The sequence below is a fragment of the Patagioenas fasciata genome, chromosome 5, assembly GCF_037038585.1.
Source record: "Patagioenas fasciata isolate bPatFas1 chromosome 5, bPatFas1.hap1, whole genome shotgun sequence".
Lineage (NCBI taxonomy): Eukaryota > Metazoa > Chordata > Aves > Columbiformes > Columbidae > Patagioenas > Patagioenas fasciata.
Genome location: NC_092524.1, coordinates 49,209,360 through 49,234,324, shown reverse-complemented (window position 1 = coordinate 49,234,324; position 24,965 = coordinate 49,209,360). Strand labels below are relative to the sequence as shown.

Here is a 24,965-nt window from a genome sequence, read left to right as displayed (position 1 = left end):
CTGAGCAACAGCATTACCTTTTTTTCTGATGGTCAAGAAGAAACATTGCTACCATAGAGCCACAAGAGGAGAATCTTCACCCTTTCCACCAAATGATGTCTTCATTTTCTACCTAGCTTTCCTTCCTTATCATTTGCATATGATTACAGCATTTTTTCAACTTTTTTTTGTTCATTTTCTTGATTTCTGTATGAGTTAGATATATGGATTAAAAAGTTGTTGCAGTACAGAGGCTGTTCTCTTAGACTGTGAAAACGCTTCGGTAGGTCCTATTTGTACTACAGACCACTTGAACCATGTCCCTTTGAAGAAATTTTTACATGTTTATTTGGGAAAAAGGAGGGAATTTGATCGGAATCTGACTATCTGAGCAGGGATTATAGAACACCACTCTTTAGTTGATAATTTTCATTTCAAATGTAAATTAAGAAAACTGTTGCTATTCCATTTGAACAGAAAAGCAACATCTGGTTTTATGAGACAAAAACGGTCTGAGATCATACGTGACAGAAAGGAAACAGGCTTTAAAAACATTAGAGGCCTTTATAAACAGTTACTTTAAGAAAGATCTCTGAAACCTGATTTTTTGTACATGTGACAAACATTAAAAGCACATAAGGAAATGTATCACAGTATAAAGAAACATTAATCACAATACTGTTAAGATTCACCAAAGGACTTTTAGAAATAAAACTACCCAGGAATTTACTTCAAAACTGCTTGAATTTCTACTGAAAACACACACAAACAGTAATTTTGGTTTCATATTTGCTTAGCTTAAATGTCTTCCAATTATAAATCACCGTAGTGCCAGATCTTAGGGAAAAAAACCACAACCCTATTCCAGAAACAGGCATATATTACATATGTAAATATACAGCTTTCTATTGCCTTACAAATGCCCATGTTTGTCTATATCTATCTGCAGTCCTACATTACTTTTTGAAGCAGGAACCATCTATGTCCTCTCCTTGTACAATGCCCACAGTTAAAGGGTTTTGGTTCACAAATGACATAGATAATGAAATAATGAATGCAATTTCCTCATTTTTTCTTATTTGAGGAATGTAAGGAATGAGCTGGAGTTGATTTGTGGTGACGAGAATGCAAGTTAAATACAGGTAAGTATGAGAAGTGCAACTGGTATGCAAATGGGCTTTCAAAATGTAACCTCTTTTAAAAGGCAATCGAGAACAGTACTAAAAATCCAGCAGCAGCCTTTCAAAGACTTCTTTTCTGCCTGTCAGATTGTCTGAAATCCTCAGTGAAGGACAAGGGAAACTAACAAATGCTGGTACGGAAACCCGGTCGCCATCCATGACATTTTTATTGTTAGAAGAGCAACGGTGTACCAGCTATATTTCAGACTATACAACAGGTAAACTGTCAAAGACAGCGAACATGGCACTGCGGTACTGTGATAAAGCTGACAATATACAAGTAAATAGATGAGTTTTGAGGCTGATCAAAGAGAGCACATTCAGCAGTTTCTAAGGTAATATATTTATTTATATCTTTACTTAGATCCTGTGGCAATTGCACATTCCCCTGAGATCTGGAGCCTTCAATGGGACAGTTGGTGGCTCTTTTAGCACCTTTTGTGCCCCTTGTACACACCTAGGGTGGTACCAAGGTATTGATACTAATATCCTCCCCTACCATGGAGCGGGGTGACTTCACCTCCAGCAGCTGGTAGGGCAAGAGGGGTGGGACCCTCAGCCTCAGTTAATTGACCGTGTCCTTAATGGGACCCTGACTCAATTGACAGGGTCGTTAGCAGAGGAGGTGCCCAAAGTAGCTGCAAAGCTTCTGGACCATATTGTAATGCCCACAGCCAGACCTGACCAGACTATAAAACACGGTTCCTGTTGAAGGTCCCCTTTGGAGTGGTCTTTTCAGAGCAGTGGGTCTGTGAACTAGAGCCCTCCCCTTAGACTGAGACACTGTCTAAGGAGACTTCCTGGGATTGAGAGCGCCTCACCTCCTTGTTTGGGTGAGTGGTTATTTACTGGGTATATTCTTGAATGAGTCCTTGCCTAACCCAGGCAAGTGTGAGCTCTTGCCTAACCCAGGCGAGTGATTATTTCTTGTGATGTTTAAGCCCAGAAATGAATGATTAAATTGATGAAAGAAATCTTTCAGCTGAGTTGTTTGCACTGCAACAGTCTGAGGGAGAAAGAAGAAATAATCTGTTTCCAATCCCTATAAGAACAAAAAACACTGATGGATTTAAAAAAAGAAAAATAGACTTTCTGATGAAGAGACTGATAAAGGTGATGAATTACTGTCCTGGCTTTGGCTGGGATAAAGTTAGTTGTCTTCCTAGCAGCTGGTACAGTGCAGTGTTTTGAATTTAGGGTGAGAATAATGTTGATAACACACTGATATTTTAGTTGTCCATAAGCAATGTTTACACCAACTCAAGGACTTTTCAGCTTCTCATACTGACCTGCAGTGAGGAAGTTGGAGATGCACAAGAAGTTGGAAGGGGACACAGCAAGGACAGCTGACCCAAACTGGTCAAAGGGATAGTCCATGCCATATGACATCATGATCAATATATAAACTCAGGGGAAGCTGGCCAGGGAACGCTTCCTGGGGACTGGTTAGGCATTGGTCAGTGGGTAGTGAGCAATCACATTATGCATCTCTAGTTTTGTATATTCTTTTATAATTATTACTATTATTGTTGTTATTTTCTCTTCTTTTGCTGTCTTATTAAACTTTCTTTATCTCTACCCACAAATTTAACTTTTTTTTTTCTGTTTTTTCCTCAGTCCCACTGGAGGAATGGGGGCAGTGAACAAGGAGCTGCCTGTGGTGTTCAGCTGCCTGCCATGACAATTATGTGACTCAAGCAGAGAACATTGTGAAGAACCGTAAATAGTGAAGAACACAAACCACCGATAAACAGAGAGCTGGAACATTTGGTAAATTGAGTAAAGCAGATGATGTCCATTGAAATAGATGAGCAGAAAAAAAGTGTTTGTAAGAACAGTAAACGACAATTTTTTTTTTTTTTACAGGTTGAGCAGACACTATTCTCAAAACCAAGGCCTTTCAAATGACTTAAGGATTATGCTAATTGGGTAACTGACTGGAGCTCTATGCCCATAAATGTTTAATACAGCATATGGATAGTTAAGTAAGTTCTAATCCTCATTGTTTAACAAGGAGACAGTTCAGAAAGGAACCACAGGTTTAAATAAGTATTGAAAAATATGCCTTACAGTGGAAGACACCATGATCATAAGTTGTTTAATTTGTCAAAACAAAAAGGAGCAATTTGATCATGTTAACCACAAGAATGCAGGGCTCTTTCATCTGATGGGTGCACAAAATCTAGTGCTATAAAGCTAGAGGTGCCCACATTTCATCTTGGGAGAGAAAGGATTTATCTCAGCCATTCACTCCAGGATAGTTCTGACACTTTTCTTACGCGCAGTTCAGAGAATCAAAATTAGAAGCCTGAATCTCTTTGAGTCAATGCAGAGAGTGGCAATTCACACCAGAGTGACAATTAAAAGTGTCTCAACTCAATGCCTAAATAAATTTCCCTACTTTGTATGGCACAGCAGTAGCCACAAACACAGACAAAAGGCAAGAATGATGGAGCATTTGAACAAATTTTTACTAGTTGCATGGGGTTCTTTTTAATATGATTATGTTAATACTATTTTAAAACCAATAATACATTATTATTCTATCTCCACCCCTGCCTCCCACCCCCCAAAAAAAAAAAAGCTCTAACTAACCATACCTATTGCAAAGTTTTATGCTTTTTGTCATCCAGTATGTCAGACTAGATGTTCTGAAGAGCCCTCTTGGCCTTAAAATCTATGCCTTTACAACTCACTAAGAAGGGAAAACAAGTGAAGTTCACAAACAAGCACATAGCATTTTCTTTTATTCTACCATATGACTTTTAACAGATGGTGAGTTTTACTTCAACAGCTGTTAGAAAGCAAACACACTCTTGCTACAGTTAAATGGCAGTAGATCATAAGCCATTCACAAAACATTTTTTTTTTATACAATGTAATTAAGATTACATCTTACTGAAATCTTACAAGGCTGGTTTCTAAAAGATGCAGGGAAGAAGCTAAGTTATCAACCTTTATGAAATTAAACCAGTAAACTGTTTCAATCTCCCTGCAGTGGATCGATGTAATTCCCACTCACCCTAAGCACGATTAGCCTCTCTCAAAGGGAACAGTAAGATTTTTGTCTTTTCAGCTACCAATAATAGCTGGTGGCAGGGTATTGAATAGAAAGAGCAGGATATAAAAACGGCATGTATTGATGGCAGCTCACTCATTAATATCACAGCATATCAATGTGCAGCTTCTTACAACACCCAGATTAAAAGCAACTCGGAACAGCCTAAACAAGGAGCAGACTACACCCCGACTGTTTGATGTCATAGTTCCAGACAAAGGTCCTTTGATGAATTCCCTGTATTCTGGAAATTAAGAGTTTGTTATCAACCTTTTTTTCCTCCTTACTTAAACCTGCTGTTAATCCCTAAAACAACTTTCTTTCCTAAGTCTAATAGCTAATTTGTCTCAAGTCTTTCTTAAGGCCCTACTGATTTTTTTTTTAATGTGACTTCAAAAAAGCAATGTATTCACATTTCTGATTCCTTTGAAGAACTAGCATATATATATAATGTTTGTGAGGTGAGCTTTGCCTTCATCAAAACCAGATTGATTCCTTTCTACTTTTTCTAGTCATCCAAAGAAGACAGATCTACCAGCATTTAGTTCCTAAGATATTCCTTAAAGCACTTCTTTTAAAGAATTATGCTACACTTGTGACCTTCCATGCCCCTGTCACCATGGCTGATTTAAATGGTAAGTTACATACCAGAGTAGGTAACGAAACAATTTCATACTTGAATGCATTTGGAACTCTTACACAAGCATTACCTGGCTCAGGGAGGTTAATTCTATTCAATTTTTCAGTTTGTTTCCAACAAGCTTCATACTAACAGTTCAGTTTGACAGATTTTTTCAGACTTACCCTCTTTTGTGTTTTAAAGAGTGTACTGAGTTTTTGTGATATTACAAGCTTCTCTTCAAAATATTTTTGTACTGTATTACTTGAAGTGTCAAAAGATTTCCTCATTTGGGCATGACTTCCATTTTCTGAAAGATGCCCTAACAGCCTCTTTCAGTTGTCTGTTGAACCATGTCAGTGTTTTTCCTGTTCTTTTAGACTCTTGATACTTCATCATTAGACCAGGGAAATAATTATGTGCTTATGTTGCAAGGCTATTACGAAGAAGTACTTATGAGGCTTCTTACTTAATTCTGAAATATTGAAGTCTATGAAAAGGTCATGATAGAGTTACCTGAAGTCAAAATATCTCTGAATTTCAGACAAATCCTAAGACTAGGATTTTGAGGAAGACATTTTAAATCCATTTAATTTATTCTCAATATAGAGACATCATCTCCTTCAGTTTTACTTGTAGCTTCTGTGAACTCAAAGTGCTCTAAACTACTCATTAAGCATACAAAAATGTAGATGCCAGTGATGCAGTCATTAAAACTGCAGTTAGTAAAACTTTCAAGTCCCTATGTATATTGTTCTTCAGTTCAAAAATCCATTTTTATCATTGAGTATTTATGAACATTTGACATATCCTTGCTAGTCCTAAATATCATATTGTATATGTGTAAAATACATCACATAGTTCCCATAACTCTTTCATCAAAAACTGACAACAACATGGGGAGCTAAACAGACCATCTGACTCATTACATCTTATTGTAAACATACATTCATCAGGCCACCTTGCCTGAAGGGGGAGCTACCTTGCATTTATCAAAAAGCAATGTCCTACCTACAGCCAATATCCTGGAGCAGTTACAGAATGGTAGCTTGTACTTCATGTAAACAGTGTATTCTTAAAGACTGTACTGGTTTTGTGTCTATTTATCTGCCAGTTCCACTGTCCTCCCATGACTCCCTCTTGTCCAATTACAAACAAATTTGATTATAGTGATGTGAAAATAGCACCTGGCTACACGATAGAAACGGTTTTAGCATTTCTTCATGGGATGCAAAAGGAAAGGAAAGGAAAGGAAAGGAAAGGAAAGGAAAGGAAAGGAAAGGAAAGGAAAGGAAAGGAAAGGAAAGGAAAGGAAAGGAAAGGAAAGGAAAGGAAAGGAAAGGAAAGGAAAGGAAAGGAAAGGAAAGGTAACTAGGAAAGCTCAGCCTTCATTCATTCTGTGGGGAATAATCATTCAGCACTCATACAGCTCTGATGCTGCCTTTTGTGCAGTCGTGTATATATATATATATATATGTATATGTGTGTGTGTATATATATGTGGTTTAGGCAGCAGAAGAGACTGCTTTGAGTAGCATTTATGAGAAGGAACGCAGGACACTACTGCTGGCTTGCAATAGAAGGTATAGGGAGGAGATGAGAATATCCAGCAAGCTTAAGGGACATAACATTGACCTGAAAACATTGTGTATTTAGCTGCTGATGGTAGGACAATGTGGTGTTTTCAACAACGACAACAAAAATAGTTCTTGGAACTACTATGAAACTTGTGGAACTCATTGCCGAAGGATATTATGGATGTTGAGATGGGCTCAAGAGACAGCTGAATGAGGCACAGACACAAAATTCAAGAAACACAGAAAAGCAGTCCTTTGATGGTTACTACAACAAAGCCACACAGAGGTTAGAAAGTTCCTGCAGGTAGAAATAATTGAAAGCTGAGCCACAATTAATGGAGACTACCATATATGTCTTCTAAATGCCGATACCAGAGGAAAATTAAGAGAAGGGAAATCCTGGAGACAGGATACTGCATTAGATGAGAGCCATTGGACTGATTTGCTATGTCTGTTCTTTAATGGTGGAAAACTTATGAGAGGGTATTGAGGATATTTGGGATGGGAAGGGGAGCTGAAGTTATTTTAGTAAGCAAATGCAGGTGATGTAGATCACAAATAAATAGGAAGCAAAACTTCATTACTTTATTGCCAAATTAAAAAAAAATAAAGCAACTAAAATAGATTCTTAAAATGAAAAGCATGATGTAATTATACCTTTGGATAAATGTTCAGTGTAATTTTGGTGATTTGTAAGTAATTCTTTGCAGTCATTAACCCCCACTTCCTAGTAGATCTGCTGGCACTGAAAGGCCAGGATCTGCCCCAGCATATTCCACCAAAGACGGAGGAGGTTATAGTCCCAACCAGCACTGTGCTGTGGAAAGAGAAAAGCGCTGCCAGCCCAGGGGCTGGGACCGGGATTCTTCAGTGCCCTGCACACAGTGTCACAGCATGAAGGAGGAGTGGAGCCAGGGACAGGCAGAGGCAGAAGCAAAGGAGGCCCAGGCAGGGGTAAAATGGCGGGAGATCAGACCATGATATCGGCTGTGCGGAGAGAGGCATGAAAAATATTATAGATGTGGCAAAATTAGTGATATCTAATTTCATATTTTTAGTAATGTATTTCAATACCATTTAGAACTGCTTTCCTACCACAGTATATGAGTATATAATTCTTAACTTCAGGCAACACGACAAGATTTGTCTGTAATACGCAAAGCCTTTTTCTTTCTACTTATTTTATTTACTCCACAGAAAAAGAAAAAACAGAAAAATCTCATACTGAAAAAAAAAAAAGCATCTCCAAGAACAATATCTGTTGGACTCAGGCATTCTGGATAAGCATGTCCGCTAACAATATTTGGACAAATACACTAAAAACAGTTTAAAACAAACACACTTTGCTGGGTGAAGTTTATGACACTTTTAACTAAGAGAGTTCAGAAAGAAACATTTTCTGCAATTTCTTATAAAGCACGGCTTGTTTAAAAAGGCTTACACCACTCAAAGTAGGGTAGAGAAATGAGAACACTCCTGACTGAATAATTGCAATGAAACTTTAATTGGAGTTTCAAGATCCTGTGCACTGAAAAGATCTCATTATCTCCAAAAGCTGGAATTTTTTTCATAGACTCACCAGCCTCTTAGCTGTACAAACCCTGCAAAACTGAATACCCATATAAGAAAGTTTTAAAATCGGCAATCTTGAAGTTCATGCATAACCACCAAAAAGCAAAGTTACTTTACCTAAAGTAACAAAGTTGCTGGATTTGGGGATATATAATGTGCAGATATGCACAGTTCCATATTTCACTTCAAAGAGGTGTTCACTTGTTCGTAAGGTTAACAGAAATTTCAATTATTGGAATCTTTTGTCTTTAATTCAGAACTGTTGCCAGTTGTAAGGCCAAAGGATGCAAAATATCATGGAAGCAGGGGCACACACCTTACAATCTCTTAGGAAAACTCTTTCTGTTATTTTATCCTCTGTGTGCAAATAAGTTAGTTTAAACCATCTGAAAGCACTCTGAATGAAAACCAGATACAAGTAAATGTTATGATTCCCACTTAACACATGAAGAGAAAGAAAGATTTAGTGATTTGCTGAGAACAAGGGACTACAGAATTAGATACAGTTCACCAGACTTCAGCAATCCATGTAACAACACAGAAGGAAAATATACATACCTTATCCAGAGAGGAAACTGCAAACTGGCTTTTGTGTGTGTGTGTGTAAAAGAGTTCTGTTTTCCTTATTTCCTTAGAGAATGTTTCCAGTTATTTTCTAATCAAACAGACTATATCGTGCATGTTCTAGCTTTTCTACCATACACTATAAAATCAAAATTGTCATAACCTGGATTTTTTTTTTGTCTTATAATGGCTACGGTATGGAGTACACTTCTTGAGAAGTTTGCAGTTGTCACCCCAGATGATTAAAATACATGTAAAATAAACAGAAAAAATATTTTGCAATTGTTTCTGTTAATTACTGTTTCTATGGAAATAAGATTTTCACTGGGTGTTTTTGTCTTTTAAAAACAGTGCCTTATGATCTTAGAGGCTCCAGTAGAACAGGTGTTTAAAACACTAGAACTCCAGGAGCCGAAGTGCTTTATTTGTGAAGCTATACATAGAGGTTCTTCTCAGCCATCATACAAGCATTTTGCAAGTAAAGTATCTGATTCCATTATGTGATCTCATTGTTTATATTAACTATTTTAAATGCCTATTTGAAGGCATATTTCTCCTGTAAATTGAAACTGCTTTATTTTCTAGCTTGTCATGGTAGATTTCAAAGAACATGTTACCTGCAATAACATTACGACAATTTCAAACTAAATAAGCCACATATACTAAAGTATAATAACCAAACCAAAACTAATGTAATTTAAAAGCCTTATAAACTCAAATACAGCAGTCTAATAATCAAAAGTCTTAAAGGTATTCATAAATAATGGAATAATATAATTTTTTCTCCGTCTTTTCAGGTAAGTGATCTCTTTGCTAAGCCTTTACTTTCAGGTGTTAAAAAATCTTGAGAAGCCCACTCAAATAAGTTCAAATAACTACATGGCTCAGATTTTCGAATAAAGTCCTTAGAACCATTATCAAGATATAAACAAATCAACCTGTTATCATTTTATCTTGCCATTACAACAACTGAGGTTGAGTTTGTTTGTTTTATCAGAATGTAATCTATTTACAAATGAACCTTCCCTTGGAGACTAGAAACATTTTGTGCTTTATGAGACAAAGTGAAAGCCAAGAGTGATTCAGCTGCTTAGCTATAGCTGACTGGTGGTATTTTGGCTTCCCTAGGGTATTTATCTATTGTATGTCTATGGGCTGACAAATACAACACAGGACACTCTCCTGGTCTGGCAGCAGGAACTCAGACAAGATATTCTACGTTGTCTGTAATGATACTAAACACTTAGGTTTAGGTACTTGAATAGCTCTGTCTCTTTGGCAAGCTCCAAATTTGCTGCTTTATCCCATATCCACACTTTCGTTAATCTGAAGTACTTAGTCTCCAAGACAGTATATTGGGATTCTCAGTTCCCATGATTCTTTTTGTCAGGCTTTGACAAAGAAGCTGAAAGTGCATAGAAACTTTCGTGGAGCTGTTTGTGTGATGGTACTTCTAATTACTATTTTTTTTTTTTTTAAACACAAAACTGTGTTTGATCTAACGTTGCCCTCACCACATAGGCACACGCCACACAGAATCCAGCTTTCCACTCAGTTTTCAAACAAATGGCCAAGAAACTAATTTTCCCATATCCTACCTAGAACTTTTAAGGTGCAATCATCTCTTCACACCTGTAAGGTCTGAGAGTCACTTTTCCTATGTCTCCCTGACACACACACAATCCGAACACTGTATGCTGTATTGCCCTGCTGTGCTGTATTCCCCACTCTTCCCCTCACCACTTCCCTCCCTCATGTCACAGGGCATTAGCTCAGAGCATGTCCTGCTTGCAGAATATGAATACTTAAAACCAGTTAGTGTCTGCCCGAAACCACCCCTATGTACTCACAGGGTCTGGGTGTCCTCCGGAAGGTTGGGAATGAAGTGGATGTCCCTGCAAGTGATTTTGTGGTCATCCCAGTCAGAACACTCGCAGAAGGCTGAAGGACACCTCTCTGTGCCCTGGCTGCACAGCACTAGCACCAGCAGCAACTGGAAGGCTACTGGGAGGCACAGCATCTTTGCTCTGCCCGTCGCTTCTCCGGGGGGGAAGAGAGGAGGCACCAGAGTTGCAGGGGCAGACGACACTGCCCCGCCGGGAGAAGCTGCTCAGGAAAGGCAGCACCTTTGCTGGACAACGCCACCTCCTCCCTAAGTGGGGACAAAAAAGGTCTCAGCAAACCCTGCACGCCCTCTCCTCCGGGTACACTCCCTCTCCTCGCCACGGCCCCCGCGCCCACCTCTCCCGCCATCCCTCCCTGCCTCACCCCGCCCCACAAGGACCTGCCCCCCTGCTCCTCCGCACCACTCCCGCGGGGACCCCCGGGCTTGTCCCCGGCAGCTCACTGGGGCAGCGCCGCAGCGCCCAGCCCGGCCGCGCCGCCCGGGACCCCGCCACCGGGGCAGCGCCGCTCCCCGCGCTCCCGTCCTCAGCCGGCGGATCCCAGCGCAGCCGTGGGGCGCCGGGGCCACCTGCCGAGGGCGGCCGGGGCTGCGCGGGGCAAGCGGTCCCCCAGCCCAGCCCAGCCGGGGCGGGTGGCCAGGCCAGAGCAGCCAGGTACGCGACGAGTCCGCCGAGCCGTTGTCAAACGCGGCGGCGCGACGTCCTACCGCCAAGATTTCTTCTAGTTTCTTTGCAGAAGGGAGGAGACTGTGCAAGTGCAACACTAACTCACGTGTAAAAGCAGTGAAGTTAAAATAGATCTATACACCGGGAAAAAATTCACTAACTGCAAAGGCAATATGCGCTAAATGTAAGAGCAGCTTAAAATAGCACTGAAAATTAAAAAAGGTGATTTTGAAAATCACATGATAAAAAGAGAGCAAAAGGAAGCAGAGAGAGTAACATCCTCCACATTAACAGAAAAAACAAAATCCTTTCACCAAGAAAAAATGGAGAAAAAAAATAACCTTGAGAGAAATGAGGTGAAATAATTGTCACTTGAAGTAGCAACCTACTCTGGTCAATGTTAGGGACACAGGTTTAGAATGGATATAGGACAGAGGTTCCCACACTGAAGCAGTCCTATCTGTGCCTGACAGACATACTAAAAGCTGACAAAATCTGGTTAATACTAATTTGATTCTGGGTTTCTTCATAAACAAGAGATGGTTTCTCTAAAAGCAAATGTTTAAAAGTAGTGCGAGAAAAAAAGATATTACTGTTTAATTCAAGAAGGCAGTAAGAAAAGGTCTTTAATACTTTGCCTCTATTACTTTAACTTGTTTTTTTCTTTTTTTCTCCAACTCAATGCCAGTGTTTTCTAATTCATGTAGTTTTTGTGCATGCGTAGGTACACAACAAGAAAAATATCAACAAAACATCAACAAAAATAAAACACAATCTTCTTGGATAAATAGGTCCCGTCCAGATAATCAGAATTATTAAAAAGTTAAGAGCACAACACATCAGATATTATTTTGATATAATGCTTTAAAAGTAACTTAAGTCAGTTCATTAGTATGTGTTTCCTAAATATAATTAATGCCCTCAACATATCTTTTTAAGGTGAGAAAATAATACTGTGCCCATAAATACAGTATAAATCCTGATCTTGCTTATGTTAGTGTTTAGATCTTGTGTGAGGAATTCCATCAGACACATTTATCCTGTTTAGGATAGGGGTAACCTGAGGGGGGGTCCCAGTGGGGGGACAAGCTGAAGCACCCACGACAGAGTGCCCTAGACAACTTCACACTGTACTGCATGGAATTCCGTTGGGAATGCTGGCTGTCCCATGCCCCACTCAGTCATGTCCTTGCACACTGCTCATACCTGTAACTCACCCTGCAGCTCTAAGAGCCACCATCTACCATCACTTTTTGGTGTCCCTACCAAACTGACTCCATAAAAATGAAGCCACAGGCAGATCACTGAATGTCAAGGCCGGTGAACAAGGGATCAGCACACTCCACTGCGGCACAAGCAAGGGAAAAGGTGTGACTCTGTGTTGTCAAGTCAGACATGCAGCTCTGTAACTGTTTACATCTTTGGTCAGTGCTGATCAAGACTCCAGTATAGTGTCAACCAGCCCAAGCTGCTGGAGGCTGCTCCACTGCTCCCAGTGTGTTCAGGCTTGCTGTCTCTCTGTGGTGGGATCACGCTCTCTACCAGCCAAGGGCTAATGACACATTTCATAAAGAAGAAACCCAGAAGCTAGTACAGGTTGGAAGGGTGGAAGTACACCTATTTCTAGGCTGCTATCCTTTCCTGTCCTGTCCAATCCCATCCTGTCCCCAGTGGAAGACAGCCATACTGCACCCTATGTGGCACAGTAATTCAAGGTCAGCAAGTGCAATGTTACCACAGTTGCTACAATCTGCAAAACAGGCTACTGGTTAGTCTATCCTCTCATTGTTGTCCAAGACATCCAGGATAATAATGCCTGGCATTCATGAGGTGTGGCCTGTTATAGTGACCATAGATAAGACACATGTTCTCATCGTCCATCATATCAGTTGTGAGATACAATTGTATCATTTCATAATACTCCAAAGTCTTACTAATCTCTGAGGACAACTCATAAGAATGGGGGCTAAGGTTGTGGTGCAAGCTCAGGGTTCCTTACTGTGTGCTCCATATAATTCCTCTGATCCTTCCCAGATCTGGAAACAATACCTCAGTGCCCACCCATCCTGCAGGGAGGCACTTGCCAGGATCTTCAGGACTTGACTCCTGATTTTCTCTCATGCTGTTGTGGTTTCCATGATTTATACTGATGCAGCCACATGGCCATAATTTTAAAAACGAAATGCAGTTACATCAGAGACCAAACAAAACTAAAAGGTTACTGGAGTTAGGCTTGCCATGAGTCCTCTGTCCCAAGGGAGTAATCAGCCACTTAATGAACTTCATGCATGTCCTGATTTTGTTTAAAATGAGACCAACTCTCTTTTAGTGAATCTTCCTTTCAGTTATGTTCTTCTAAATAACTGCATCTTTCTGAAATTGGATGCATGTTTTTCAGTGTTTGCTCTGGAGCTGATAATGGCTGATATTTACAGTTTTACTGAGCTAACAGTAGGAATGGTATGCAGAAAAGGCCCAGGTTTATCCTTATTGCTATGTCAGCCAAGGTCACTGATAAATTTTGTATGTACCACAATGAGAGGGGTGTACTCACAGGGAGGAGCAAACAGAACAGGTGACCAAAACTGATCAACTAAGTATTCCATGCCATCCACTCATACACTATATAAAACTGGGAGATCACAAGGGTCTCACTCTCTTCATCCATGGCTGGCATCTGAAGAGGATGCTGCCTGTTCTGCCTGCGATCCTGATCCTGGTTCTAGCCTGTGCATCCCTGAATCAAGTTCCTGTCTACTGCTTCCTATTGTCATTGACACTCTTTGCCACCCTTACGGCCTGTGTCCTCAGGCTCCCTATATATTTATTTATATATCTAGTATCGTAATGGCTCATTATAATTTTTTTTAAAAGCAATGATCTTTCTTAAATGTATGAGTCAAGGGCACAATAGCAGTAATCAAGCAGCACTAGCCTTAAATAGTAAGATCATGCTGGCCTCTCTAAATGAAAGCACTGTCAAGTGATTGTCCCAACACAGCACTTCAGATAACAGAATGCTGGGATATGTATATTTCTTATTTCATATAACAAAATTAAAGATAATTACAGAAATATGAAGATACTTGCTAAAAGAGGCAGACAAGGGAGTTACCTTGCATGCCTCATGGTGCATCATTAAGGACACCAAACTGCAAGCGCATACCTACTAAACAAGGCTTCAGGAAGCGCATAAGAAAGGCAGCATTGTTAACACTAGGATAAGGTCAGTTACTGAAAACAAGAAATCATCCTTCAAAAACTTAATGTCTTGTTTTAGGGTAGAACAAAAAGTTTTCTTTCAAATGCTAGCAAGCTAAGTGTAAACTGTAGCACAAGAAGGTTAAAAGCAGTTGAGGAACAATTTGTAAAAACTAAAAAGTATTAATCCCTTTTGAAACACAACAGACCAAATAATGCTGCCAGAGTCTATAGGACTGGTAGATTAATTAGCATGCAAAAAGTGCATGTAGAGGAGATAAAGCCATAACTCAGAACTGAATGACTTTTTGTTTCTATGCTTACTGTGAAAGAGCTCAGAGAGATTCTCAGATGAATATTTCTCTATGGACAGAGAAATCCAATGTGAGAAAAATAACCAGTGAAAATCTTCTTTGCTTGGTGATCGAAATAGCAGAACTAGTGACTGTTGTGTACTTCTCAACTCTCTTTTTGTACCAGAAGACTAATTAATATTATACTAATATTTAATGGTGATTCTAAGGAAAACAAAGGAATTTCAGAGCCAGAGAATACAGATTATAGAATCCAGAGCACAGAATGACAGAATCCAGAATAAAAAAAAATACTGTTTAAACTCTGACAACTGTAGTGGTTACATTAGCAGAAACTATTATACAGAATAAAATCAGTGGATGCATGTATACATAAGGTCTTTGGGGGAAGAATCAAAACAGCTTTTTTTTTGAAAGACAGACATTCTTTATATATTTGGGGAATCTTCTGAAGCTGTCAACAGAACTTTAGATACAGTTTACTTAAATTTTCAACCAGCCTTTAGCACAGCCTTCAGCAAAGGCCCTTAAATTATGCAGCCATAGAGGAGAAAGAAAGCACTTTTCCACACACCCAGAAGCAAACTTCCAGAAATCATTGCCAGGAGGCTGGAGAGGCAGACAGGATTATACAAATTTAAGGGCTACAGGCCTGTAAACATATACCAAATGAAATAGTTCTCTCACAAATGTCCTCTGACATGAACAATGTGGATGCTGGAGGAAACTACAGAGAGGGTTAGATTACAGAAAGCAAGCAGGTTCATGTGCTCTTTTTAAATAGCATCTCCTGCTGTCACTGTTGAATACAGTATTCTGGGCCAAATGGACCAGCAGGGCATTTTTCATGTTTCTGTCTGGACATGGTGTCAAATACATGCATACAAATCTTAGCTTTCTCCCTACTCTAAAGAAAAGTGCAACAAAAAAACCGTGGTGCATCCATCTAGTCTGGTAATCAACAGGCACAGGTACCAGAAACAGACTTTGCTGAGCTGACAGTACATCACAGAGATAAATTAGCAACCCTTGTCAACAATCCTATCACACTTACCTGTTCCCTGTTTCATTCCTTGAATTTTGAAAAGAACAGAGGACACCAGAAGTTTGCACTAAGTATGTTGTGCAAAAGCCACAGTGAGCTTCAAGCAGTTTGCTGCCTTAATCAGTTGAGACTGAAAACATTGCTGCTTTCTTTTCTGATGAGACTGGTGGGATCTCGATGGTTTGGATGTTTTTCAGCAAATATATGCATAGTCTAGGATTCTTGGCATACATGCCTACTTACATGTTTTCTGTAACAGTCATTGGCATTTCGCTTTTTATACCAAGCCTCAGCTTCATGAGGATGGGAAAACTATGCGTTAGTCAGTGACATAAGCCTAATTTCATATGCATATGTGAAAGAGTTGTGATGTTTGTGGTAATGCTGCAGCTCACAATACAGGTGCGTGCAAAAACAGCTGAAGCACTGGAAGCATCTGCTCTCTTCTGTTACATTAGACCGATATATATACATAGATGGCAAGTGCTGTTTGCTGACTGGCTACTTTCAGAATCGATACATGTATGGTTAGCACGGTCTTTAAGACCAGTGGTTGTAACTGGTTTGGCAGTCTCGGGCGTTGGCATCAGCTTCCACTGGAACATTGTGTTGATGAAAATAATCTGCTCATGGATGAATTTTGGGAGTCTATGCCCACTGTCAGGTGCAAAACTGACAGCAGAGGAAATCCCTCAGAGAGCTCAGGATGATTCATGGCCTGTCTTGCAGAGACCACCATAAGCAGCCTTACGAGATGCAACTGAGCAGAAGCCCTGACTCTTACCCTGCATTTAGACCTGCCAGCACAACCTGACCATGCTGCCGTTCACAGAGGGAAGGCCAGAGCAATGGTTGTGCAGTGGGAGCCAGGGAAGATTTATTTCTTCACTAATTATTCACTAATGCTTCAGCTCACAGTGACGTAAAAGATATAATTACAGTCCTGTTCTGTGCCTCACCTGCCTTCAGCTCAGATGAGGATAAAGCCTCTTGAACATGATCACAAACCAAAGACACAGCAGCAGGGGCCAGCAGCCATTGCCTGGGCTTTTGGTGGATGCTGCCAGTGTGGAGGGCCTGGCTCAATCCTGAGGTGTGTTGCATGACAGACTATAGGTAAGTGAAACAGTCCTGTAGGACAGGCAGTATGGTGGGCAGTATGGATTGTCAGCCATGCCTTATTACTGTGCTCAAAGGCCAATGGTCACTCCCTGGAGTGGATCCCAGAGGCAATACAGACATATCTGTCTTAAAAAAACCCCAACAGTTCATTGGCCTTGAATGCTCATCTACAGGTGGTCTGCAGTCAAATATTCCAGTAATTTTAGGACTCCTGCAAGTTCTGCCCAAGTTTTAGAGGCCCAGGTGCTGTTTCCCATGATCACTCCCAGCACCCTTCATCCCTTTGTCTATTCAAGGCCAGTGCAGAAGTTTATAATACTTGGCCGTTTTTACTGCACATAAGGGTAGGAGGTACAACATTTGTGAAAAGGGAGACACCTGGCTTTATAGAAACAAGAAAAAGTCGAGGGATAGGAATGGAGATAGAAATAGCTGCTTTAAGCAGCTCACAGGCTCCTTTTTCCCAGCCCACGAGGCAGGTGTCCCGTCTCCTCACAGGCAGAACAGACACACCTACTTTGCCAGGGCAACAGCTGTTGTTGCCGCTCTTCAAGTTTATTTGGCTGTAGTGTTTGTTAACGCCAATGTGTGTTTTGTAAAGTTTTACCGCTTCAAAAACTTCTATAAACAACAGCGTACGAGTCCGTCCTGCCTCCGCCACCCACGCCCCACCGCCCCCCTCCGCAGGGCCAACGGCTTCCCCAGGGGCGGAGCCTGGCCTGTCGTTACCGCTTCTGTGTGCGCGCGCGGCTCGGCTACGCCGGCGTCTCCGCCGCAAGGCCTCTTGGGAGTTGAAGTCCTTCACGAGGTCTTTCCTACGCGGGCTTGCCACTCGTGGACTACCCGTCCCACAGTGCATTGCAGAGCGGAGGCGGGGCTGGCGCCCGGAAGGCGGTTCCGACAGCTGGTGGCAGGGCGGCTAGTTCAAGTTGCCATAGCGGCGAGGCGAGTCGGCGTGTGGCGCTGTGGGGTGTGCCTGGCGAAGGGGTCGGCTTCGCCTCTGGAGGTGTGACGTCCTCCGGCGGCTGCTGTGCGGTGGGTCCTGGAGAACGGGAAGGGCACAATTGGGGGCTGCGGCCAGGGGGGCGTGCGGGAAGGGGCGCGCCGCCGCTCGGGGCCGGCTGCGCGCGGAGGGCCGCGGGAGGGCGGGCGCTCGGGTGAACGGCGCTGGGCGGCACAGGGCGCGGCGGCCGCGGGGTTACTCAGGAGCCGCGGCGGCAGCCGGGACAGCCGCTGGGCCTGGCGGGGGCCCGGTCGTCGGCGTTCACGGAGCCGTTCTGGGGTTCTCCCGCAGCCCCCGGGGCTTTCAGGGTCCTGTCCGGGGCAAAATCGCGGGCGCCTTCGGAGAAGAGGTCGGGTGTTAGTGAAGTTCGGTACATGCAAGGCGGGAGGAGGACTTGCAGAGGGCTGTAGTTGAGCTAACTTATTGTGACCGGTACGGAGGAACTGTTTTCTGTGTCGTGGTAGCGGAGAGTGTGGGGAACATGGTGTCATAAGGTGACAATATACATTGTATACTGGTGCCTGAAGGCGTGATGATGAAATGTCACCATGTTGGGTCACCTTCCTGGCTTTTTGAGAACTTCTGGCTCATTTAAAAGTGCTGAAGGAAGGGGCCTTTCCGGTGTCCTATTGTCCCTTTCTGGATTTTTTTTTTTTTTAAATGCTTATTCTTTATTGTAAGACTTCATACATCCTTTATGTGCTGTTAGTTACCTAGTGATAGATTAGTCTGTGCATAGCTAAACACATATAAACACTTGAGAAGTAATCAGGTTGTGTATCCAGAGTTCATCTCTTGTTCACTTGAGGTGAAGAAGTTGCTGTTGAGACTGTCAGCTGTACTTCATGTTTGCTTTATCCTGCAGATGTCTTAACAAGAGTGTCCTCAGTGAAACCGAAGTGCCCTGTTTACTACAGGAGAGTATTGATATTTTTCCTCAGTGCAAGAGACATTATAATCTGTTTGGGTAGACTAAAAACCGGTAAAAGACAAATGATTCTCACTGTCAAGTAGGTTGTATGATCATGTGCTGAAATCAGTCTAGGTTTTTTGAAGAAGTGATAATAGGCTTTTAAAAAAAATCATAGGCAACTGTGCATATAGGATATTTGTACAAATTTCTTCTATATGATACTATTTTTAATCTAAAATGAAACTTCTTTAATTCCTTTAAAAATGGGGATGTTGCTTTGTATGCAACAGAACTTCTTCAACTTAAAAGTACTTATGGTTCCTCTTGGGTTGCTCATGAGAACAAAGAGGAATACTACTTAACTATAAATAGACAGCTTTCTTCAGATAAAACATCCTGCTGTGTCTAGCATTTTCGTTTATGTTTACCTTGTTTACTAGCCTTTCTTCAGTGCTTTGGCCACTAAGTATCTTAATGAGCCTATTTTTGGACAGCTGAAAACAAACTCATTAGACTTTTCTAATGGAAATGTTTATTTCCCTTTTGTTTTCCCCAGTGTCAAAGCTTTTCAGTAGTTAGGGCTCTTACAGTTGAGAGGCTTCTCAGAAGGATGCTTTCAGCAGATAAGTGAATGACTGATTTTCATTAATTTCTATTAGTGCCTCTCTTCTGATATTAAAAGTTCCCATACTTGTCTAACCAGATGTATTTGTAGGGCCATGTTAGAGGCCCACTCTCAGGACAGTTTGAGAAATTTTAAAAAATTTAGTTACCATCAACTGAGATGCTGATGGAATTCTGCTGACCTATACCATTTCACTTGGAAATGAGATAAAACGCTGTCTATAATTTGAATGTTCTTACATGTTTTATTGTTCTTAACTTCTTTGTCTACTCAAGTATTCTTAAAAATCCATCTTTCACTAACGTGAAACTGATAATGTTGTAAGTGATGTTATTTTTGTGATCTCAGCTTCTAGAAAGAAAGGTGACATGATGGAATTAAGAGTTAAGCCTAATCTTTCACTTGGAGCTGTTTGAGTTGCAGACAAACTATATGAATTGCATCATGTAAGGTTAGTTTTCTAACTCTCATGGAATAGTTCTGTGCAGTATTCTACGCACAGGGTAAATCTAATGTATGCTTTTCTGCCCAGACTGGGAAGAAAAGAGAATTTGCTTCCTGTGAAACTGTGAATGGAGTTCTGAAGAGTCTAAGTTGCCAAAACAACATTTAGTGTGACTTTGTAGTTGAGATAACATATGACAGATACAGACCATCAACCATTTGCTATGATCATTACAATTAAATGTGTTGTGACTAAGAATGAAAACCGTCAGGGAAAATATACTGCTACATAGGTCCATGAGTAGATGAAGACTAGATTCCTGTGGGTTAATGTCTCAGGGTTGAGTTTCTGATCCCTAATAAGCCTGATCTTGTGCTCAATTCTTAGTATGTCTCCTCATTACTTGGTGTCTCAGATAATCTCACAAAATGCTTTGAAACCGAAAATGTTTGTTAAACTTGGAGGAAATGGATCACTGAATCAATTGCTTGTTGTGTTTGGAGCGATTATGCTTCTTGCCATGTTTGGTAAGATCGAAAAGAGATGGTTTAGCCCAAAGAACTGACACTGCAGTTACAGAAGGAATTAAAAATTACTCTAGAACTGGTGATGCAAAATGTGTTTGAGAGAAGTCTCATTTCATTCTCACTGATGATACCTCTGGTCTTTGTGCTAGAATATGGATCTCGCTGATGTCTGTATGATGTTCTAGTAAAGATCAAGGTGAAAAACTATAGCTTGATGCAGGACAGATTAAGGGTGTGTGTGTGGTTTTTCTCCCCTCAATTATGGTAAAAATGAATATTACTCCATGATGTTATTTCTACTGGTGTTTTATTTCTTTTTCTCTGTCTTTGGAAATATCGTATATTTCCTGTTTCCCACTGCTCGGTGTTTATGCTTTCTCAGCCCCATTTAGACTTCATTACAACTGACTAGAATGAGGGATGCTGGAACAGTGATTTCTGATACTGGCAATAAAAGTGTACTCTAGTGAGATAAAGGGAGGGAAGATGAAATAAATTAATCACTTCAGAAAACGTAAGGAATATTAGTGTACTTAAGCACAGACTGAGTAAGTTTATTCACTCTCATTTCATGTTCGAGAGGTTTCTATCCAAGTCTGGGGGGCAAAAATTTACAACCTTTTAAAAATGAAATATAAGGCTCTGGATAAACATCAAGTCGCCTCTCTATAAAATAAAATATAGGAATTGAATCTCATCCATTATTTGTTTGGGAAATTTAAGCTCTAATAGCCATAAGAATGACACCTTTACTGTGGCATTTTATGTTTACTGCAGGACTAAAGGCAGCTTAAGCGTTGTCCAATCTATTTCCTCTTTCCCAAAGTTGGCTCAGACTGTCTCTCCCAACAATGGCTGTTAACACAGATCTTAGGATGGTGATTCTGTGACTTTGAGGCAAACTGCTGCAGTGCATAATAGCTTAAGAAAAAATTTCTTTCATCTAACCTACCTTTTGATAGTTACAGTTTTAATCAGTTACTGTGTGACTTTACCAGTCATAGCTGTCTTTAGCTTTTACTAATTTATTTTTCCCATGTCTCATGATTGCTGTCATATTTCCCCCTCGTCTACCTTGCCGTTCTTAAGACTCAGCAATCCACATTCTTTCCTTACAAGCTGTTATCTCTTCTACCTCAAATAATTATTGAATTTTAGTCAAGTGAATTTACCCAGCATCAACATAGTAATCTGGGTTATGTTGAATTAATGTTGGATTAAAAAAAAAAATCACAATGTACAAAACTACCCTTGTTTTCACATCTTGTGTGGTGTTAGCTTTTTCTTCCTAGAACATGACTTTGCTGATGTTCAACTTGAAATACTAAAGCTTTTGAATAGCCTTTTTTTCCCCTCCCTCTTTCTCTTATAAACTTCTGTTTTCACTACTGTATTTGCCCAGTTGGACAAATAGTGTCAGCTGCAAACTTATAAAACTGAGGTGAACAAACAGTATAACTGAGGAGCAGCTGGAAGATCTGCTTCAGGAGTGCATCCTGCTGACCTGAACCAGAAAGGCTGATGTTAAGTGCAGTCTGAGTTCATGGAGCTGCTTTGGGAATACTGTGCAAGTCAGAGACTGTTCCGTTGCAATCAGGATTTAACATTCATTACTTTATCTGTTCTTCTTGCCTAGGTTTCAAGTAGTAATGACAGATTCATCCAGTGATTCAGACAGCTTTCTTAGGGGTCGAATAGGAAGGCGGCCGCCTTTGCGAGCATCCCACAACAGAACTCGGAACTACGGTGCTGAAGAAGTTACAGAGAAGATCCATACTTTAGCGAGCACTTTACAGGTTGCTTACAAAATAAATTTTTAAAGTATTTACAAGGTCTGCATTTCTGCAACATAGAATTTTCATTTCTGAAGTTGTGGAAAATACCATACTGATGGGGAAATGGGGCTTTCTGTGCAAAGCAAAAAGGCTTTGGAAAATGGATCATATTGCTTTTGAGCTGAAAGTATGTAGTTTGTTAGACTTCTATACAGCTGTTACTTCAGACAGCAATAGAATGTTGTTTGAAATGACGTGTTTGGTAAACTGTTTGTAAAGTTAGCAAACTGAATAATGCCAAATGAACTTCATCAGGTTCTCACAAGAGGCATTAAATTTTGTCACAGAAAGTTCCAGCCCCGTCTTTGTTCTCTTGTACTGTGTAAAATTTCCTAATTAATGATAAATATGTAGTCAGTTAAAATGTTTTCTAGATGTGAGACAGCACAGTGAAAAACAGTATTTGTAAACTTGTAAGAGATCCATCCCTGAGCAGGAAAAAGTGTTTGCCTAATTCCTGCTTCTTCAGTGGAGGAAATATCTGAATCTGTTTTGCAACTGGAAAGAGACATTCAGCTATCTTGACACCATTTATTGCTTGAGAAGTCATTCCAATTTTTCTCTAGCTGACAGTTCTGAATACCTAGAGTGAGCTTACGTATTATCACTCATGTTGAAGTATTGTTTGGCTGGCAATATTTTTTCTTATTTCTTTTTAATATGTGAGAAGAGAAAAATCTATATAGAATGTTGAATTTAAATTTCAAAACTTCTTAGCTGGAAAATAATCATCAAACTAGAAAAGAGATGAGTTATTAAGAATGTCATCTGACTTTTTTTAAAAGGGACTCTTTGGTATTGTCCTTTTTCTGTCTAACCTCTCTCTTGCTGCTTTGCTGAAATTCTGATTTTAAATTAATTGCATTTTGTGGACTGCTTTTCAGCAGATCTGCTGTCTGATGCAGCTCTTAATCTGATTAGGGAGCGTTCACGTGGAGACCTTATGCAGGAACCTTACCTAATGTAGCTGATCTTCAATAAATTTTGTCAGTTCTGTTTTATAGACAGGTAATGTTAAGATCCTTTGGATTTAAAAAGTTTTTCTACAGAGTGGCTGAAATGTATAAAACTTTTATTTGAAACCAAGGCCTTACTCTTGTGCCATAAATGATAGTGTTTGGTGTGTTTTTTCTCTCTCTCCCTTCTCTAGCCATGCTGTATGTCTTCATATTCTGGTTACTTGGATAGAATTCTGAATGCTCAGATGCTTTAAAAAGCACTTGTGTTATCAGTTTACTCTTATAAAACAAGAATGATAAAGACAACAGTAATGTTTGATTAAGGAGGTTTCTGTTTTGACTTATCTTCCTCAAACTTTTTTTAAAGGATACCAACAGGAATCTAAGACATGTTGACCATTTGCTAGGACAATACAGAGAATACAACAAGGAACAAACTGAAGCAATAGCAACGGTGAGCAACTTCCAGTTTATCTTAACTTATATCTTTTCTGCTAATAGCATTCATGGCTAAAAACTTGTTATAATAGTAATGGACAGAATAGATCTAGAGTTAAGTAAACAAACTTTTCATATTATATAATATTATATAATGAAACTCTGGCAGGTTTTATAGCTTCATGACTTCTCTGGTTTAGAAGTACCAAATAGATCGTTATGCTATGATACTATGCCAAGTACAAGGTGCTTTTGATTATGGCTCAAGTGGAGGAGAAATCTAGAGACTCCGACCATCTCCTGCATGAGCTCTAAATAAGAGAGTAAAACTAGTCTTATTAGTAAAGACAGCATGTTTCTCTGAATTCTTGTTTCCTTTCTGAAGTAGAATTTTCCACCTACATAGAATAGATGTTGTATGAATTTGATATGTGGGAAGAAGCAGCCAGGATCAGGAGGCAGTGAATCTGTTTTCCTTCTATAATAAATATTTAAGAAAAACTTGAATAAATTTCTCATTCGGATGGTGATGTGGTGGGCTTTTTTTCACGATGATAGTTGGCCAAGTGTTTCTGCACGTGTTAGACACGATTGTTTATCTAAGAATATTTTGCTCCAAATAGGATGTGTCTTTAGGTTTTGTCAGTTATGCTGAATATTGTAATTCCTGACTCTTGACTTCTTTGTGATCTTTCTCTTAAAACCTTTCTGCAGACCATTGTTTAGCATATTTGCATTTATGAATTTGTGACTGTTGGGCTGCTGAGGAGCATGTTCCACTTTGAGGTGTACAGTGTCTGCCAGTTAATCAGTGTAAAACTTGATATGTAACTCAATTTTTAAATAATATTTGGCCATTGTTCTGTTCTAAAGAAACAAACTGAATCAGTAAGGTTATTAATTGTGGACACTGTTATGGTTCTTTGTTTAAAGAAATAAAAACAATAAAATCTTGCTGTCTGGTTTTGTGTAGAAATGATGTAAACGAGTCCTGTTAAGTTAAAGCATGCCAACTGAGCATCTGTAGCTTAATTCAGAGTTTTTATTGCCATATTGAAGATGCAAGATAAGTCTTTCACAGAGACGAGTTAGATTTGAAAATTGAGTTATTGCTGTTCTTTCTTTGATCCTCTGGCTTCCTGCCCCCCCTAAGTTTTAGCTTTTTTAATACAAAACCAATCTTTTGTTACATAAATGTCTTGTTATATCTTATTCCCCTCAAGCAGCCTCTGTCTTTTTGAGAAAGCATTAGAAAATCCTTAAGGTTTTGGTTTGAGAGTTTCTTAATTATAATGAAGTTGTTTTAATAATACTATATAACAAAAACATAATACTTGAAAAAGAACCTAAACAAGCATTGAAAGACTCAGAAAAGATTTAAAGTAGTGTTTTTTACTTTGGGAAAAAAGTGCCACCTA

General features: G+C 40.0%; 2 protein-coding genes across 11 annotated transcripts in view; one reads left to right on the top strand and one right to left on the bottom strand.

Moving 5' to 3' along the window:
- TSHR (thyroid stimulating hormone receptor) overlaps positions 1-10,745 on the bottom strand; it is a 62,419-nt gene extending 51,674 nt beyond the window's left edge. The window contains exon 1 of the mRNA XM_065839347.2: positions 10,401-10,745. Coding sequence (XP_065695419.1) covers positions 10,401-10,570 — 170 coding nt within the window. The 5' untranslated portion in view covers positions 10,571-10,745. The remainder of the gene's footprint in view (positions 1-10,400) is intronic.
- A 6,994-nt stretch (positions 10,746-17,739) lies between these two features.
- The window catches only part of CEP128 (centrosomal protein 128), a 133,110-nt gene continuing 125,884 nt past the window's right edge, over positions 17,740-24,965 (top strand). For 9 of the 10 annotated variants that reach the window (XR_011739411.1, XM_071809529.1, XM_065839156.2 and 6 more), the window contains exons 1-3: positions 17,740-17,837; positions 21,952-22,111; positions 23,477-23,563. Coding sequence is in view for 8 of the 10 variants with exons in the window: in XM_071809529.1 (XP_071665630.1) it covers positions 21,965-22,111; positions 23,477-23,563 (234 nt within the window). In the remaining 2 variants the exon portion in view is untranslated. Of the gene's footprint in view, positions 17,838-21,951; positions 22,148-23,476; positions 23,564-24,965 lie in introns of those variants that run through there. The other variant, XM_071809533.1, reaches the window with a different exon arrangement.